Below are 17,129 nucleotides of genomic sequence, written 5' to 3' on the forward strand. Positions count from 1 at the left end.
CATTATCGTCGGTCATGATCGACAACGCATCACTCTCTAGTATTTTCTTCATATTCAGAGATTTTCACTCCCGCGTCGAAGACCTCTTTGAAAGCCGTATAGTTTTCGTAGGGTGGATTTGTATCGTAGACAGCAAACACAACGGTCTCAAACCATCCGCAAAATTCCTCCTCCGACAGAACATCGCGCCAAAGCTCAGCAACTGCACTAGCGGGGTGCCCAAAAGCTCTGCAGCCGAATGCTCCAAGAACCAATCTGGGGTGGTGGTTATTAGCAGCCGCCCGCAACGCCAAGCGCATCTTGTCCTCCATCAGTTCGCGGGATTCAGCATACAGGGAGTCGTCACCGGCAGAGTTCAATTTGGGGCGGCACTCTGCAGCTAACGTGATCACACTGATTTCGAGCAGAGTCTCAGGAGTTTCAGTCCACATGAACTTGTAACCTGCTCTCGAGCCATTCTCCCGGATTATATAGACACTGGGGGAATAGATCAATTCATAATCTTCCATTGGGTAGAAGTGAGGATGCAGAGAATTGACGAGTGTAGTCCGGCGACAGATCTCCTCCTCCTGTGCTCTGGATCCATTCCAATAATCTCCCCCAATTACTGATTGATTCGCCAAGTTGAGGATGCAGACTGGGGCAGTAGCGAGGGAGCTTGGAAGACCTAGCGAATGCGAAAGATTGTCTGCGGCATCCAGGGTGTCGTCCCTAACAACTTTAATCTCTGTTGTGTGGTCTGGAAAATAAGGGCTGTCGCTGTTCAAATGAGGGCAGATCTCTCCTTCCTCATCATCGGTATAAAGACAGCTATATCGAGGACTTTTCCCGGCCCTCTCCAAAGCCTCCAAGATAGCTGGTATTGCTCCAATTGTCTCTGTAGCTACCTTGCGTAGATCTTGCCTGCGGTTGCCACTCCTTTCATAAGCGACAGCTGGTATGTTTCCTTCAAGTTTTTTGTTGAAGGATTTGTCGTAGACGGACGCCATTTGTGCTCTGATGAGCGAGTAGCTTTGATGAGACTCGCACACCAGGGTGTACGACAAGAGCCAGGCTAGAGGTGAAATGGCTTGTAGCTTCCATCAAGAGCTGGAGGGGCCTATGGTGTTCCTTAAAGAAAAATCAATGAAAGATGTGGCACCCATGATCAGGTTGAAATCAGAAAGGTGGCAAGTGAGAATTTTCCCTTTGTTAATGGATTCTTGTCAAAAGAAAGAAGGCTACCCTATTGACCTCGACGAGACTCAAGGTATATCCGACAAAAGTCCCAGTCCAGTGTGGGCTTTCAGCCCTTTGGCATCTTTTTCAAATGGCGAGTCCGAGTCTTAAAAGTTCTTATTAGTTCGCATGCAGCCAATGAGAGCATGGCGGTCACGGACTACAGGCGATCAGGGCTTATCGGATCTTATCGACGCCGATGTCGCCACAGATGACAAAGCGGGCATCGCTCGTTGGTTCGACCCTCGGAGGATTGCTTTGCCCTTTTCGACTCATTTCACGCTCTGATCCCTCATTTCCTTTATAAACCCCCTGTTCACGAGTGCATAACACTCTTTGTCGACCTATCTTGGCTTGCTCTACCTCATTCCGATTGTGTGGGTTGATTTCGCTCTCAGCGGTACCCCGCCACAATGAGCGCGATCCTGTCGGCGGATGATCTGAACGATTTTATTTCGCCTGGGGTCGCGTGTATCAAGCCCGTTGAATCCCTTCCGCAGAAAAGCGCAAAGGAAAAGGTGAGTTTGGTTGTTTTTCGCCGTTTGACTGTCTCCTCGATTTTGTTAACATCTTATTTCCGCAGAATCCGTACGAAGTTACCACGGAAGACAAAGTCGAGCCCGAGAATCTTCCACAGGCCCAGATCTCTTTGACGGATTGTCTTGCTTGTTCTGGGTGTGTGACATCGGCGGAGGCTGTTTTGATTTCGCTGCAGTCCCATACCGAGGTCCTCAACACCCTTGATGCGCACCCCGAAATTACCTTGGAGCAGAGACAAGCCGGGATTTCAGCCAATATCGAGACATCGGGCGAGGGGAAGATATTCGTTGCAAGTGTGAGCCCGCAAGTGCGGGCCAGCTTGGCAGCAACCTATGGCATCTCGGAGCGGCAAGCGGGATACATTATCGACCAATTCCTGCGCGGCCCGCAGGGGCTGCGGGGTGGCGGCAAGCATGGGGGTGGATTTGCTTGGGTTGTCGACACGAATGTTATGCGTGAAGCTGTCTTGGTGCTAACGGCTGACGAAGTGTCGGAGTCGCTCAACTCAAAGGAGACTACTGTGGGCAACGGGGAAGAATTCGCCCTTCCCAAACGACCAATTTTATCTTCGGCATGTCCAGGCTGGATTTGTTATGCTGAGAAGACACATCCCTTTGTTCTTCCCCATCTATCAAGATTGAAATCCCCACAGGCTCTGTCAGGAACCTTCTTGAAGACCGTTCTGAGCAAATCTCTTGGTGTACACCCGTCTCAAATCTGGCATCTGGCAGTTATGCCATGCTTCGATAAAAAACTGGAAGCTAGCCGAGAGGAACTCACGGATGTATCCTGGCGACCCGACTATACACCGGAAGATTCCCCAGCCCAGCCACCTATTCGCGACGTCGACTGTGTCATCACTTCAAGAGAACTTCTTTCGTTGGCTTCTTCACGAGGTCTGTCGCTGCCGAAACTGCCTCTACAACCGGTTCCTGCGTCTTACAACCTGCCTTTCCCGGAGAAAACACTTGATTCTTTCATTTCATTCCAGACTTCCCCAGCACAGCAATCTTTGGAAACTTCTACTTCTGGTGGCTACCTACATCACGTTCTGAAAACCTTCCAAGCCCGCAATCCGGGAAGCGAGTTGGTGACTAATCGCGGTCGAAACGCGGACGTCGTTGAATACGTACTCACGTCTCAAGAGGGGCAGCCAATTATGAAGGCGGCACGATACTATGGCTTCCGAAACATTCAGAATCTGGTCAGAAAGTTGAAGCCTGCCCGAGTATCGAGGCTTCCTGGTGCGAAGCCTTTGGCTGCAAATCGTCGTCAGCCGATGTCTCGCAATGCCGCCTCCGGAGGCTCAGGGTCAGATTATGCCTATGTCGAGGTCATGGCTTGCCCTGGTGGTTGCACCAATGGTGGAGGTCAAATCCGGATAGAGGATGCTCGTGAAATCGCGAACTCTTCCCAGACTCTGGAAACGCCAGAATCCTCTGATACATTAGCCAAACCATCACCACACGAACAGCGTGCTTGGCTTGCCCGTGTGGACGAGGCCTACTACTCCATGGAATCCGATTCTGATATCGAAGTCGAGGTCCAGAACCCTTCTTTGTCTATCGCAGACAAGGAAGCCCAGATCCACGAAGGACTGCGCCGATGGTCGCAGTTCATGGGAATCTCCCTTTCAAAGCTTGTCTATACGACCTACCGCAAAGTGGAAAGCGACGTCGGAAAAGAGCAAGACACTTCCAATGACACAAGTCGCGTGGTCGAGCTTGCCGGAAAGATCGGCGGTGGCTGGTAATCCTAGTCTGTATACTTGGTGAATCCTTTATCACTTTGCATGGCGCCGGTTGCTTTTTCCTTTCCTTTCCTTTCCTTTTTTCTTGGTTGCATTTCCTCGGAGATACCATTATCAGGGCATATACAGTACCAGCTGTCACCGAAAGATCATTTTTTCCAAAATGGAATAGACATTCCAAACAGTATACTACAAATAGAATGGCTACACAAAGCCATTTATGCCTGTCAGGTCAGAACGAAATTCAAACAGTTTGTGAGCCCAACAGATCAAATTCTTTGCAGTGCCCCGAATTCATTCCCAAAGTTGTGATTACTCAGCAGAGCTCTGATGTTTGATTATGTAATCTGATTGGTTCCGATTCCGCCGCGAAAAAAGAATCTCGACGACATTCACCACGTCCATTCCTCTGCTCCAAAACTCCGTCGGCCTCAGCAAATTAAGATCCCTACTCTTCACGTTAACCGCCTCAAAAAAGTCCTCGTCACCGAAATGTCTCGCGAAGCCTACCAGGTCCCCGCGATGGGCGGACAGAACGCCTTCGCTGACAGCGGATTCAGCGCCATGGCTGTCGACAACCCCGCCGTCAACTACCTTTGCGGCGAGTGCAACGCGCGCGTTCCCCTGAAGCGCGGCGACCCGATTCGCTGCAAGGATTGTGGCCATCGTGTGCTGTACAAGGAGCGCACCAAGCGGTAAGAATCCCTTTCGATTCTAGTCGAACCGCTCATCAATGAAGCGGCGCATAAACTAACTCCGTTTCCACCATATAGCATGGTCCAGTTCGAGGCCCGGTAAATTCATCACTTGATATGGGGAGGGACAGTCGTTCTTGGCCTGGGAGTCTTCGGCTGTGTGGAGTTGATGAAATTCGCGAACGGCTACAACTTTTGATGTCACTTATATTTCCCACTTTTTTCCCCGCTCGCTTTGACGAATGATGCATTGAATGGCGCTTTGGAGTTCTCATACAGAACAAAATATGAACTACACGAGACTATGATTCCGTGGATGGGTCTGTCCACCTAGCCCAAGCAATTTTTGAACACAGTATCTTGAATTATTCTGCTTCGCTCCAGCAATGATATATTGCATTATTTGGTTGGCTTGAAACTGAATTATCGCTGGCTGTCCAAACTAATTTTCCTAGGGTAATGATGATATATGACTTGCCTTAAAACAACTCCGAAATTATGACAAAAGCTTGTCATGTAAATATTGAAATAAAAACAGTCGAATAGAAGAAAATATTGCATCACAGTGTGCACCGGCCCGTCGACTTTAAATGGAGATAAATGCGAGAAAATATATGCGATTATATCCCACTTCCTGTGCCCAGCACGCTTAGAGTTGGTTGGTGACCTCGATGAACTGCTCGAAGCACTTCAGAGCTTGACCACTTTCGATTGCCCAGCGCGCACGGCGCAGACCTTCCTTCCAGCGACCGCCACCCGGACCACGCTCAGTGATGACCTTGCCGTCATCACCGTGACCCAGGTTGCTCGTCTCGGCCTCGCAGATTCCAGAAGTAACAAGCAGGGCAGCAACATTCATAAGAACAAACTCCAAGATAGGGTCTTCCCGGGGCAGCTCATTACGCAGAATGCTCATAAGCTTGGCGGCGTTGTCCTTGGGCATCTTACGCCCATAGACCTCAGTAAGAGGGTGGGTAGGCAGACCGAAATCCGAGGGGTGAAGCGAGAAAGTTTCGATCTCGACCAAGGTCCGAGGGTTCTCCTCGTCATCACTTGAGTCATCATCATCATCCTGACCATTCGGTGACTCCTTATAGGCAGGGTTGGTGTATTCTGACAATTTCCAGCAATTTGTTTTGCCGGCGCAGCTAATTTCATCCATATCCTCTTCACCACAAACAACCAAAGCCTTCTTGGCACCGGCATGTTTCAGAGCTTCGGCAAAGACAGGACCGAGACTTTGGTAAGCTACACCCACCACACGAGCCTCGATTGCCCATTCAATAGGGTTTGCAAGAGGTCCCATGAGGTTGAAGATTGTTCGAAGTCCAAGACTTCGGCGAACTGGGTTGGCATACATCATCCCAGGGTGGAAATTGGGCGCGAACAAGAACGAGTAGTTTGTCTTCTCGTAGACCTTGGCCACATTATCCGCATTGACAGCGGAGATGTTCGGAGGAATGGGCTGGACGGCATTGAGGACATCGGCAGATCCAGAGAAGGAAGTTTGGGCGCGGTTTCCGTGCTTAGCAGTCATAAGAAGTGGGGACGCAATGATTGACGAGGTTGTCGAGACATTGAAAGTCGAATGGGAATCTCCTCCGGTTCCGACAATATCGCACTGGAGAAAGACGATCAGTCAATTGGATGAAAGAGGTTAAAATTAAGGGAATATTGTATACACTTACCAGACCACCCTTGTAGTTACCTTCGCTGATTCCACGAGCCTTGACAACCTTCTTCAAAGAAGCTTTGTCAATTTGACAAGCAGCTTCTCTCATGCGATGGGAACATTTGGCGATGACGTCGGCTTGCTTGTCTTTGCCAGTTGAGTGCAGCAGAGTCAACAGTGCTGCGGTCTGGATATCGGAAAGGCGATCTTCAAAGATTAAAGCAAATGCCGAAGCAATGTCCTCTGCGCTGACTCGAATTTCAGACGTAGCGGGGTATGCCAGGCGTTGAAGCAGAGGGGAGATGGAGACAACTTCAGGCTTTCCAGCCTTTTCGGCGGGTTGATTGGAAGTCATTATGGCAAGTAACGAGGATTTCAATTGACGATCTCCTAGAGGAAAAGTCAAAAAGGTCCTTTTCGAGATCAGCAGAAACAATGCTCACCCGAATGAGTCAAGCCCCTCATGAGGTTGCCGGCAAAATCTCATGGTTACTCACCGCCCCAATTCGCGCCTTTCCCCTTTGGGCCTCAAAAAATATCGCGCCGTCGGAGGTTTCATCTCGGTCCACCCCATCTCTAAGCAATTGCTTCTATCGCAACCTCCGCATACTTTTCATACGCTACAATGCCACCCCGGCTACGTATCACGACCTTCCGGCGACAAGCCCTACGATACCCCAATGAAATCCGCATCGCCGCTCGGTGTGCCAGTACCGCCGCAGCCCCGGCCGTCACACCAGCTGCTCCTATTGAGCAAATGACACGGTCGACTGCGCCAATTGCCCGGAATCCCCCTTCGCAGCCTCCTTCGCACCGAAGCCCCGAGTACCGTCGGTCCCAGCTCCTCCGCCAATACACCTCCCTCCTCCGCACATCCCCTCTCATGGTCCTGTTCCAGCACAACAACTTGAAGTCTATGGAATGGGCCGCTATCCGCCGAGAACTCTCCAAGGCCTTACAAAAGGTCGACGAAAAGATTGCTGCCGAGGGGAGAACGGCTCCGGCTCTGGGCCCTTACGTCAAGGTGCAGACTGTTCAAACCAGCATCTTCGAGGTGGCCCTGCGCATCGTCGAGTACTTCCGACCCAACGACGCCGCCCAGACTTCCGGCAAGCCTCCTAGCGCCGTCGACCCCATTACTCAGACCTCCGCCGAGCTGCCTCCAATCTCCGGCTCGAAGGACGACCCTTCGCTGACCCATGATCTGTCTCGCGCCGCCCACGCTGCGGTGAAGCACATGAAGGGCCGCCACGAGCTTGCCGAGATTCTCGTTGGCCCCGTGGCCGTTCTTTCGATCCCCACCGTCTCCCCCGAACACATGAAGGCTGCACTGTCGATCCTGACGCCGAAGGAAGCCGGCTTCCCGGCGCCAACCCGAAAGGCCAACCCCGACTACCACGACCCCGTTGTTCAGAACGGTCTGCAGAAGATTAACCTTCTGGCTGCCCGTGTTGACGGTCAGGTATTCGACATTGACCAGACCAAGTGGGTCGGCAGCATCGAGGGCGGCATGGACGGCCTGCGCTCCCAGCTCGTTATGGCTCTGCAGAGCATGGGCTCCAGCATCACCAGCACTCTGGAAGGCGCTGGAAAGAGCCTCTACTTCACTATGGAGAGCCGACGAAGTGTCTTGGAGGACGAGCAGAAGGGTGAGGGTGAGAAGGGCGAGGGCGAGAAGAGCGAGTCGTCCTAATATGGCTTCGGCCATGTGCAATTATTTCTGTATAATAAGCCACACTGTCGGTTTTGCATCCTAGAGGACCCTAGCCTTGTTTTTTTTTATATCATATTTCTTTTACCTAGGATGGCTGTATACTGTGCAAGAATCAAAACATCGAGATTCTTAAGGGGATTCGTAACGGTAGTGCATATCATTCATGTACTAGCATGACACTGAACTATCAATCCAAAGTCCCTCCCATAATCTTCGTCAAACAGGGACATTTTCACTGTCTTCACTGTCTGAGGCGCAGCTTGGCATTCATTCCCACAATGCAGCGCACAAGATCCCAGTCCCCATCTAGGCCGACCCAGTCGGTTACTAGGATACCGGTACCGCAATCACCATCACCTTGCTGCTGCTGGCGACAGATGTAATCCACTGCGGCGGGATTCACTTTGGCCGCGATCTTCTCGGGCCAGGTGTTAGTCTTCCAGAAGTTGCTTGCACTCAGGAAGTTGATATAGAAAGGGAATTTCTTGGTATCCTCCGCAGTCTGCTGGACTCCGAAGGGGTAGTGACAGTGACCGGCGCGGTCAATTTGCTCATTGACAAACTTAATCTTCTTCTCAATGTTCAGCGTCTCTTGCACCTCATAGAAATCTTGAATGCAGAGCTGGCCACTGGGACAGTTTGCGTGTGGAGTGTTGTCTGCCCACGCAGCGGCATCAATACCCCAGCCATTGCCACCGTGCTCCTTCTTCAATCCATCAGGCAGATTGAACCGGCGAACGAGAACGACCTTGCCACGGGCCTCGCCCAGAGTCGGGATCTTGGGTCGCACCCACCAGCGGCTGTCGGGACGGGCATAGTGCTTGGCGAGAATGTTGGCGAGCTGTTCGTCCTTGGCGTTACCCGGGCCCTCCCGCTTCAGCGAGATGATGAGGGTTTCAGAAGGGTTGTGCTCAAGGAAATCGTTGACCTCACGCATCAAATCGCGGAAGTACTTGTTGCCCGTCAGCGAAATGGGGAAGACGCTATGCACGAGAATCAGCTCGTCCTTGTCCGGCTGATCCGGGTACTGCGGCTGCACACGAATATCGAAGAAGCGCACGCCGTTCCTCAGCTGCTCGCGCGGGCTAACCGCCTGGCAGCGCACCGAGGGCGGGGCGACGTGGCAGGTGGGCGAGTTGTGAGTGCCAGGGATGGAGAGGGCGGAGAGAAGAGTATCATCACGCAGCTCGCGCATCCAGGCATTCAGGTTGGCGGACGAGAAAATCGTTAGGTACGATTCCGGGGTGATGTACACGCCTGTCAAGCGGTGCTTGGGGTTCTCGGCCAGGGCCTTCATTGTTGCGGACTCGGTGGTAGGGACAGGCGTCTGGATCTGGTGTCGCTCGCCATCGACCTCGAAGACCAGGCGCATGCGCTCCTTGTCCGAATGCAGGAAGGCCTTGCGCTCGGTTTTCTTGGTTGTGAAGGGCTCAATGCGTAGGTCAATGCCCGTCACCTCGTCGAATGGCTTGGTATCATCGTTGATAGACTTGACGGGTTCGACGGTGCGGGTTTGGTTGGTGAGGACGCGCGTGAAGTTCTTTGCCAGTGAGGTGATATCGTCGACACCCCTGCTCTGCTCTGGGGCCGCGAATCGCTCGATGCGCTTGAGGACGATCGGCGTGCTGGTGTTGTTGCGGATGGTAAGGTGCTCGGCGACCATGGTGATCAATTGCGGAGAACCCCACGAAGCTAGAAGCTCAAAAGGGCGGTGCGGGGGAAAGAAGGATGGGAAGAGGAGCAGGAATGGGAGGAAAGGAGTCGAGGAGTGCAAGTTGTCGGGGGGTCACTGGCAGCTCCGCAGATCTGCGAGCGATCAGGACGCGTGGAGTGCATCTTCTTGGCGGCGGCTGCTGATTCGAGTCTCGCAAGTCGTGACGCCGCGATTTCAGGCACCTGCTAAACACCCCTCCATCATCAGCTCAATGATAATACACCGGGAGTTTGTTTCATCTTTGTTTATGAATTCAAGGTAAACTCGAAGATGTATGGCTGCATGGACAAAAATCCTTTTGCCTGCGAGATAAGCTCGAGAGGAGGCAGAAAGAAAACCATCCGGAAAACCGTAGCCTTGCAGGATCCAGCCAGGGCGAGGAATTCCAGCTATTAGTGATATCTACAGTAGGACTGTGACACTCTAGTGCCCAGAATCATATTCCTTATACCGGTGTATCGTGATGCGAGCTATTGTTGTATTCATGTGGATATCAAAGCGCCAAGTCACTGACTTCTTAGCAGGGGGGGAAGACATAGATATAGACGTAAGTCCAATTTCCATAGTCTGCCAGAATGCTGCAAGATGAGATTAATGTAATGGAGAATCTTTGCTTAAAGCCCCTCGTTTACAATTCTAGAAGCTCGCACTAGCCAGCATCTTTACCAGTATACTAATCTAGTGAGGCTTCCACAAAGAGAAACGCCAAAACCAGGTATCGGATTTCGGGTAGTTACAGTCCACTAAAGACAGCAATGTACTATCAGAGCATAGCTGATGTTGGCAGGTTCTGGCCCGCGAGATTTGGGGGCTAATAGAAAATGTGGGGACTACAAGTAGTAGCGATTATTCCACGGTCGTGCCATCTTTCTAAGGTGGTCCCTCCAAGAAGCCCTCCTGCCCGACTACGCTTACCCATCTAATATCCTCTCGTAATGTGGCACCTCGTTCTCGAAGGTATTAACAACTTCGCCCTGAAAGAAGCCCCCGAACCCACTCTCCAATCCCCGACCGATGTGATTGTCAAAGTTAGCGCAACCACGATCTGCGGATCCGACGTCCACTTCGTCCTCGGCGAAATCGAAGAAACCCCGTGGGGGTTCCCACTTGGCCACGAATGCGTCGGAACAATCCACCAGCTCGGCCCGGACGTGCGAGGCTTCAAATTGGGAGATCGGGTCGCCGTGTCGCCGGGGGTCTGGTGCAATCAATGCGACGCATGCCGCGGATACAAATATCAGACCTGCGAGAGCTTCGGCATCTTTGGGTCCGGGAAGAATCTGGGTGATCTGGGAGGCGCCCAGGCTGAATTTGTGCGCGTTCCCTGCGCCGATAATACATTGTCGTTGATTCCGGATGGGGTCAGCGATGCGCAGGCTCTGACGGTTGGGGATATGCTCTGCACGGGGTGGACGGGCGTCGAACGAGCGGCTGTCGGCCCTGGCGCCACGCTGCTTGTTTTTGGGGCCGGACCGGTCGGTCTATGTGCTCTGCATAGTGCACGCCTGCAGGGAGTCGCCAAGGTGATTGCTGTCGATGTGATATCTGATCGACTGGAAGTCGCGAAAGCAATGGGGGCAGACCATGTCATCAACGCATCGCTGGAAGATGTCGCCGAGGTTGTCCTAGAACTCACCGACGGCCGCGGTGCAGAGGCCATTGTGGATGCAGCTGGAGTGAAGAGCACATTCAATGCCTGGGCTCCTGTCGCAGCTTTGAATGCAAGAATTTCTATGGTGGCCATTCCATCTGGTCCGGTTGAGTTGCCTTTGGCACAGCTACAGATGAAGGGCATTACGGTGTGGACGGGTCTGGCGGATCCGAACCGGACTCGCAGGGACTTTTTGCTCCAATCCATCAGGGATGGGACTCTTGAGCCTTCACTTATTTTTACGGAGACTATCTCATTCAAAAATATTGTGACTGGCCTCCAGGAATTCATCGAACGGAAGCCAGGCTTGATTAAGCCCTTGATCGTTTTTTAAGTGAGTCCATTGCCTATCCGTTTGGTCACCCTACGGAGCAATGAATGGATGAATGAGAAGTATATAGGGACAAGATAAGCAATCGAAATCGAAAAATAAAAATAAAAATAAAACCACAATTCAAAGGAATTTGGCTGAGTTTAGTATGGTGGCAGAAATCACTGTAGGTGATTGAGGCTGAAAGGAGAACCATGGAAACAAGCCAAGGTACCTCAAACTCCAACCTTGGACAGTGCTGTGGTCTTCAGGCAGACCCATTGGATAGTTGAATGGGATAAAAGTAGAATTTCCAATTCTAATTTTAACAACTTTAAACTCTGTTCCACTTGTCGAGCAAGCCCTGAAAAGTCAAAGTTCATCGCAAACGCTTTCAAATGATCTTCCGCCCCCACTCGATACGAACCACACTCGATGAATACCGAGTCTCTTTCATTGATACGAGCCTACACAAGATTTCATGTTCCATATTTTTGGAGTTAACCTTCAGAAATCACTGCTCAGCGCATGCGCTCGCATGCATTCCCAGATCATTTGGGGTATGTACACAGCCCGGCCTGGGCAGAACTTTAAGTTCCTTAGAGCCTCATCCTAAGTGGGGCTCGGTTAGAGAAAACAAAAGGATATCTCGAAGCTAACAGGCCCGAACACGAGGGCCAAAACGAAAAAAAAATTAAGTGGCAAGGTCGCACGGGCAAAATTAGTTCTTGCCGCTAGTATCATGGGCCACAGCGGCCACCTTTGGTGCCTGAACGTGTCCGGGCGCACTGACCACAGGGGCTTGGGGCGAATACACCTGCACCGGTCCATCGTGTGGTCGCATCGCCACCTGCTGGCCACAATTTGTGCAGAAGTGGTGGGAGTCGTGGCACATCTCGAAGCAGTATGGGATGAAGGCACAGCAAATACCACCAAACAGACAGCAGGCGACAGCAGCCATTCTGGACGGCATTAGTATCATTCCCGGGACGAGAGCGATCAGTGTAATGTATACTCACCCTGTGGAGCCGGTGCTTTCCTTGTTGACCCTTGTCATTGTCTGTTGGTAGCAGAAAGGACAGTTGATCAGACGGGGCTCTTCATCGAGTGTGCTGAGCTCGACTGCAGTCCGGGCGACGAGACCTTGTCCCGCCGGGGGAGCTGGAGCTTGGGTGGCGGCTTGCCATGCGGTCTTCTCCGTTGGGGGTCCGTTTATCGTGTTGGGTGCGACCGCTGGTGCTGGTGCTGGCACTATCTCTTTGTGTCTGTCGAAGCCGGTTAGTAGCTGGATATGAGTTCTCAGGTCCCATTTTCCGAATCGACGACATACTCTTCATATCGCGGCGGTTGCGTTTCAGCAGTTATGGGCGGTACGTTCTCCACGGCTGGCAAGGTTGTTGTATTCGCGGTCACAGTCTCAGTCGTGGTGGCGTTGACTGGGGTGGTCGAGTTGGCAGTAACCGTCGACTCAACCGCATCACCCTGGCTGGCTTGGGTGGTTTTTTGGTGGTGATCCATCGCGAATGTAGTTGTGAATTGATTTCACGGCGAAGGAAATTTTCAAGAAGACGCAGGACAGAGAAGGATACGGCGAAAGGTAGGCGGCTCTAAATTTAAACCCCCGCCGCGATCAACAAGGACTCCTCGGGCGTCGCGTCAATGCGGCAGGTGGCCAACCGATCACGAGCCTTCCCAGGCTTGGCGCGGAAGGGTCGAAGTCCAAATGGTGCGGGCAGAGATCAATCTCGACGTGTTTGGGGGCCGCCCCCACCAGGGTGACTTATTTTTTCTCTAGAGTTACACCGCCCAAAGTCGTTGTGATGTGAAATTGAAGTTAGTAACCTTGGAAGATAGAAGGAATGTTGATTACCTGTACTACGAGTATTATTTTGTCTTTGTCTAGCCGGAGCAATACTGGTGCTTGCAGAAGACGTTGCATGCTTCAATTTGAGTTCAGTATGGTTGCCCTGTGGGAATGGCGACCAGCCTATCCGCTCATCGAATGAAAGCAGGTGCTATACCACCATGACTACGCTCGCTGATGAGAATAACAGGGCAGATTTGATTGTTCCATTGCCTCTTGCCTTGTATGATGATCGGAAACTATTGATTAGTACTAGCATCATGAAGGATGGCCGAAACAAGGAGCTGGCCCCTTCCTTGGTATGTGGGGAGCAGTAAGGGGTTATTTTCTCATGAACATCATCCTTGTCAGTCCAGTTTCTTCCAGCATAGCTAGCTGCCATGGTCTTCTTGCCTGTTGCGACCGTAATAAGGAACTCTTGCTTGAGACTGCACCGAGAGAGATGGATTGTATTCTGTAGAACTAAATCTGCAGGTTCCGCCTTCCTTCCTGGTATGCTCTCTGATGTATCCTCGTATTTTATGCACGATTCGGGAAATGCTCTCTATCTCCCTCATAGCACTCAAACCTCTTGTTCTCCCTTGAACTCGGTGGCCGGGGAGCCCCCCAGGCCTAATTTGCCATTGAGGTCGCTCTCTTTCGACAGATCGCCCACGCATCCTGAGATCTCATCAATGGCACTAATCTTGTCTGTCTCCTGACCAAGGAGCAAAGGCACCTTGGCTGCGACCGCTGCATCCATCCTCATCATAGTAAACGAGTCCATCGTCGACGTCCATCGAGGCGTAAACGTTGCATATATGGCAAAAGGTACGAGAATCAGGATATCAAGACCCAGAAGAATCGAGACCAGGATCAATCCCCTCCGAGAGATATAGGGACCTGGGTGTCCAAGCCCATATCGAATGTGATGGTCAACGACATACCACCAGTGCCAACATTGGTATCCATCCAGACTTGATTCGCTAAAAAGGCAGCCGATTAAAAACAATTTCGAGTTCGGCTGCTCCATGACTCCGAGTCACGAACAAACCACTGACAAAATGGAAACATGAAACCGAATGCCTTCCGAGGGGCGACTACCGCCAAGAAATATTCGAGGCAATCGACCCTTGTGCGCCCCGCCGGGACTCAAATAGGAGCGGGCCCCAAATGAGCCCAGGTGTTGAGGAGGCTAAGCGTCACCCTAAGAGCCGCCCTGCATGCCGCTAAGTCACGGTCGTTGCTCCACCAATAAGGGGTCCTGTTGATCAGATTTGTCCGCTCATCTCGCCAGTCTTTGGAGCCCGTGTGGTGCTGCTATTTTTGTCGATTCCGTAAGATATGGCATTTTAAATGCGTGGAGAGACTGCAAGAGAGAGCTACCGATAAGAATGAGCATCACCTGAGGTGGTGGTGTCTGAAATGGATTATTTCCCCTACTTCCGACTGTGGGAAGGAAACAGGCAAAAGAAAGAGAAGAATGTCGACAGTGAGAATAGATATCCGAGCCCCAGGCTCTTTAATGCGGGTGAGGTACCGCAGGCTCGGTGCCTGAGTAGGTGCAGAGCACCTTAGTATCTTCGGGAATGTTGTCTGATAAGGGACGTTCGGGCGACCGCCAAGCGAGGCCGACGGCGGGGGAGCTTTCCGCCCCGCGGTGACGCACCTCCCAAGCTTGCTTGAATCAGTTGCTTTCCATTCTGCAGTCCAGCCACGACGATTGTATCAAACATCGGACATTCTGGCGTGTCACGTTGACGCATTCGGATAATTTCTACCGCCTAGCACATTTTGACCAAGATGACCTCGTCTCAAAGACTTGGTGTTGGAATCATCGGGGCCGGTGTGCGTCTCAGCTTGCTCTCGGGTGACTGCATCTAAGCTAACAACCGATGTAGGAGGTTTTCCAGGTGTGCCATGGACCTTGTCTGTTGCTTCTATCGCACCTTTTCAAGATCGAGTCCATCTGTGATCTGTCGCCCACGACTGTGGACCATTGTGCCGCCAAATTCTCCGTCCCTCACAAGACTACCACACCGCAGGAGGTGATCGACAACCAGAACGTACAGGTGGTGTTTATACTCACATCCGACGAGAGCCATGCCCCTTTAGCTATCTCGGGTCTCAAGGCGGGAAAGAATGTCTTCATCGAGAAGCCCGTTTCCCTGTCGTTGCCCTCCGTCCAGTCTATCATTGACGCTGAGAAGAATGCGACTGGCGGCGCCCGTGTTTTCGTGGGCTACATGCGCCGCTATGCTCCAAGCTACATCAACGCCTTCAAGCGCGAGATTGCCAGCATTCCGAAGATTCTGTACGCCCGTGTCCGCGATTTCAGTGGCCCCAATGCACAGTTCGTGGACCAGAGCGGTACATTCCAGGTCAAGAACTCTGATTACCCTGCCAGCTCCACCGAAGAGCGTAACCAGCGTCTGGATGCCCTCTTCAAGGAAGCCTTCCCCAACCAGGAGATCACGGAGGAGAAAAAAAGTATTGCCGCTTCCTGGGAAGCCTGGGATCTCACGATATCTCCCTCATGCGCGAGACCCTAGGATTCCCAGAGTCGGTGGACGGTGTGTCTGTCAATGACCCTTTCTATAGCGCCATCATGACTTTCCGTAATCAAGACGGCTCGACCTATTCCACCACTTATGAGAGCGGCATTGACAAGGTCCCCATTTTCGATGCTCATATCACCGTGTACGGCGACACAAAAAGAGTCACCATCAAGTATGACAGCCCATATGTGAAGGGTCTGCCCATTTATGTTGAGGTGGAGGAGGTCAATGAGCATGGTGAGGTTCAGCGTCGCAACACGCTTTCCTCGTATGAGGATGCGTATACTGCCGAGCTCCAGGTGATGCACGATGCCTTCGTCAATGACAAGGACATCAAGACAACCGTGGAGGATGCCAAGAATGACCTCCAGATCTACGATATGATGTACAAGAAGTGGGGAGGGAACTAGGCAGTGAGGGTTCTCTCATTTGATGTGTCTATAGTATAAATAGAAATGAAGCCCGCATGTATGCTTTCTTGTATAAACATCTGATGTGGGCGTTTACTGTAACCAATCCATGCATTTTCGTCTATGTATGTTTGATATAGCCCCCGAAGCAACTAACCAGTATCCAGAGCTCTCAGAACCACCTTGTATTATCTCCATTATGGCTCAGGAACAAGCCGCTAGTCTCGGCATCCAAACGCTCAATCACCTGGAGGCACTTTCTAACGCTTTCCTGGGGTTGAATCTGCCCCTTGAGTTCAGGTTCAGCTACCTGGAACAGTTTCAACAGAGCATCGTTCGCTTTTATTAACTGAGAAGGCTTCTCCCCTATGATTATATCAGTTTCTACCATCACCGCTTTAAGGATGAAGGTCAACCTACCCTCCCATGTTTCAACCCATCCAGGACTTAAAGCCAACACCTTGATGCCTTTAGGCGCGAGTTCTGCTGCATACTTGGCGACCTGAACATTCACCCCTGCCTTTGCGATTGAGTATGCGACAGCATTGCTGACACCAGACTTATTGATAAAATCCAAATCCGCCATACCGCTGGAGATGTGCACAATCTTCTTCTGGATGCCCTTCTCAATCAGGGGTAGGAAGGCGTTTGTCGTCCATATACCGCCATAGACACCCGTGCTGAGCGGTAGGTCGAAGATCTTTCGAATGGCTTGAGCATCAAAGGGGATCTGAGTCGGGTTGAAGGACATGCTGGCCATATCAACGGCGTTGGAGTTGTGGATAAGCACATCTAGCTTCCCGCCTGTGACGACGGCTGCGGCCGAGGCAGCCTCGAGAATGGATTTTGGGTCCGTAACATCGCCTTTGATAACGTGCACGTTTGAGTGACTAGAGGCGATCTCAAATATGCCGGGCGATTCGGGGTCTCGCACAATCGCCAGAACCATGTTGGTCGTATCGGCAGCGAGTTGGCGCACGAACTCGCGACCGAGGCCCTTGGAAGCTCCGGTGATGGCATATGAAAACATTTTTAAAAAAATTTGGATTCAAAA

General features: G+C 51.7%; 11 protein-coding genes across 11 annotated transcripts; 5 read left to right on the forward strand and 6 right to left on the reverse strand.

Annotated features, from left to right (window-relative positions):
- Positions 1-29: 29 nt before the first annotated feature.
- On the reverse strand, positions 30-989 carry N7532_008149 (uncharacterized protein; the record flags this gene model as incomplete). Its single annotated transcript, XM_056620641.1, has 1 exon — positions 30-989. The coding sequence occupies one exon, from the start codon at positions 987-989 to the stop codon at positions 30-32; it is 960 nt and encodes a 319-aa protein (XP_056471447.1).
- A 642-nt stretch (positions 990-1,631) lies between these two features.
- On the forward strand, positions 1,632-3,511 carry nar1 (iron-sulfur cluster assembly protein NAR1; the record flags this gene model as incomplete). Its single annotated transcript, XM_056620642.1, has 2 exons — positions 1,632-1,736; positions 1,802-3,511. The coding sequence occupies 2 exons, from the start codon at positions 1,632-1,634 to the stop codon at positions 3,509-3,511; spliced, it is 1,815 nt and encodes a 604-aa protein (XP_056471448.1).
- Positions 3,512-4,000: 489 nt separating this feature from the next.
- On the forward strand, positions 4,001-4,306 carry N7532_008151 (Rpo12/RPC10 RNA polymerase subunit family protein; the record flags this gene model as incomplete). Its single annotated transcript, XM_056620643.1, has 2 exons — positions 4,001-4,203; positions 4,282-4,306. The coding sequence occupies 2 exons, from the start codon at positions 4,001-4,003 to the stop codon at positions 4,304-4,306; spliced, it is 228 nt and encodes a 75-aa protein (XP_056471449.1).
- Positions 4,307-4,852: 546 nt separating this feature from the next.
- Positions 4,853-6,230, reverse strand: N7532_008152 (anthranilate phosphoribosyltransferase; the record flags this gene model as incomplete). Its single annotated transcript, XM_056620644.1, has 2 exons — positions 4,853-5,824; positions 5,892-6,230. 2 exons carry the CDS (start codon positions 6,228-6,230, stop codon positions 4,853-4,855), a joined length of 1,311 nt encoding a protein of 436 aa, XP_056471450.1.
- A 270-nt stretch (positions 6,231-6,500) lies between these two features.
- Positions 6,501-7,568, forward strand: N7532_008153 (mitochondrial 54S ribosomal protein uL10m; the record flags this gene model as incomplete). Its single annotated transcript, XM_056620645.1, has 1 exon — positions 6,501-7,568. The coding sequence occupies one exon, from the start codon at positions 6,501-6,503 to the stop codon at positions 7,566-7,568; it is 1,068 nt and encodes a 355-aa protein (XP_056471451.1).
- A 262-nt stretch (positions 7,569-7,830) lies between these two features.
- N7532_008154 (phosphatidylinositol-specific phospholipase C) lies at positions 7,831-9,252 on the reverse strand (the record flags this gene model as incomplete). The annotated part of the gene is made up of 1 exon (XM_056620646.1): positions 7,831-9,252. One exon carries the CDS (start codon positions 9,250-9,252, stop codon positions 7,831-7,833), a length of 1,422 nt encoding a protein of 473 aa, XP_056471452.1.
- A 986-nt stretch (positions 9,253-10,238) lies between these two features.
- On the forward strand, positions 10,239-11,288 carry N7532_008155 (zinc-dependent alcohol dehydrogenase; the record flags this gene model as incomplete). Its single annotated transcript, XM_056620647.1, has 1 exon — positions 10,239-11,288. One exon carries the CDS (start codon positions 10,239-10,241, stop codon positions 11,286-11,288), a length of 1,050 nt encoding a protein of 349 aa, XP_056471453.1.
- A 697-nt stretch (positions 11,289-11,985) lies between these two features.
- On the reverse strand, positions 11,986-12,782 carry N7532_008156 (LITAF-like zinc ribbon domain-containing protein; the record flags this gene model as incomplete). Its single annotated transcript, XM_056620648.1, has 3 exons — positions 11,986-12,226; positions 12,284-12,529; positions 12,595-12,782. The coding sequence occupies 3 exons, from the start codon at positions 12,780-12,782 to the stop codon at positions 11,986-11,988; spliced, it is 675 nt and encodes a 224-aa protein (XP_056471454.1).
- Positions 12,783-13,690: 908 nt separating this feature from the next.
- Positions 13,691-14,079, reverse strand: N7532_008157 (uncharacterized protein; the record flags this gene model as incomplete). The annotated part of the gene is made up of 2 exons (XM_056620649.1): positions 13,691-14,010; positions 14,055-14,079. 2 exons carry the CDS (start codon positions 14,077-14,079, stop codon positions 13,691-13,693), a joined length of 345 nt encoding a protein of 114 aa, XP_056471455.1.
- An 831-nt stretch (positions 14,080-14,910) lies between these two features.
- On the forward strand, positions 14,911-16,075 carry N7532_008158 (Gfo/Idh/MocA family protein; the record flags this gene model as incomplete). Its single annotated transcript, XM_056620650.1, has 3 exons — positions 14,911-14,955; positions 15,009-15,597; positions 15,660-16,075. The coding sequence occupies 3 exons, from the start codon at positions 14,911-14,913 to the stop codon at positions 16,073-16,075; spliced, it is 1,050 nt and encodes a 349-aa protein (XP_056471456.1).
- Positions 16,076-16,247: 172 nt separating this feature from the next.
- N7532_008159 (SDR family oxidoreductase) lies at positions 16,248-17,105 on the reverse strand (the record flags this gene model as incomplete). The annotated part of the gene is made up of 1 exon (XM_056620651.1): positions 16,248-17,105. The coding sequence occupies one exon, from the start codon at positions 17,103-17,105 to the stop codon at positions 16,248-16,250; it is 858 nt and encodes a 285-aa protein (XP_056471457.1).
- Between the last annotated feature and the right edge of the window lie 24 nt (positions 17,106-17,129).

The sequence above is a fragment of the Penicillium argentinense genome, assembly GCF_028826775.1.
Source record: "Penicillium argentinense strain IBT 30761 chromosome Unknown utg000009l_segment0_segment0, whole genome shotgun sequence".
NCBI lineage: Eukaryota > Fungi > Ascomycota > Eurotiomycetes > Eurotiales > Aspergillaceae > Penicillium > Penicillium argentinense.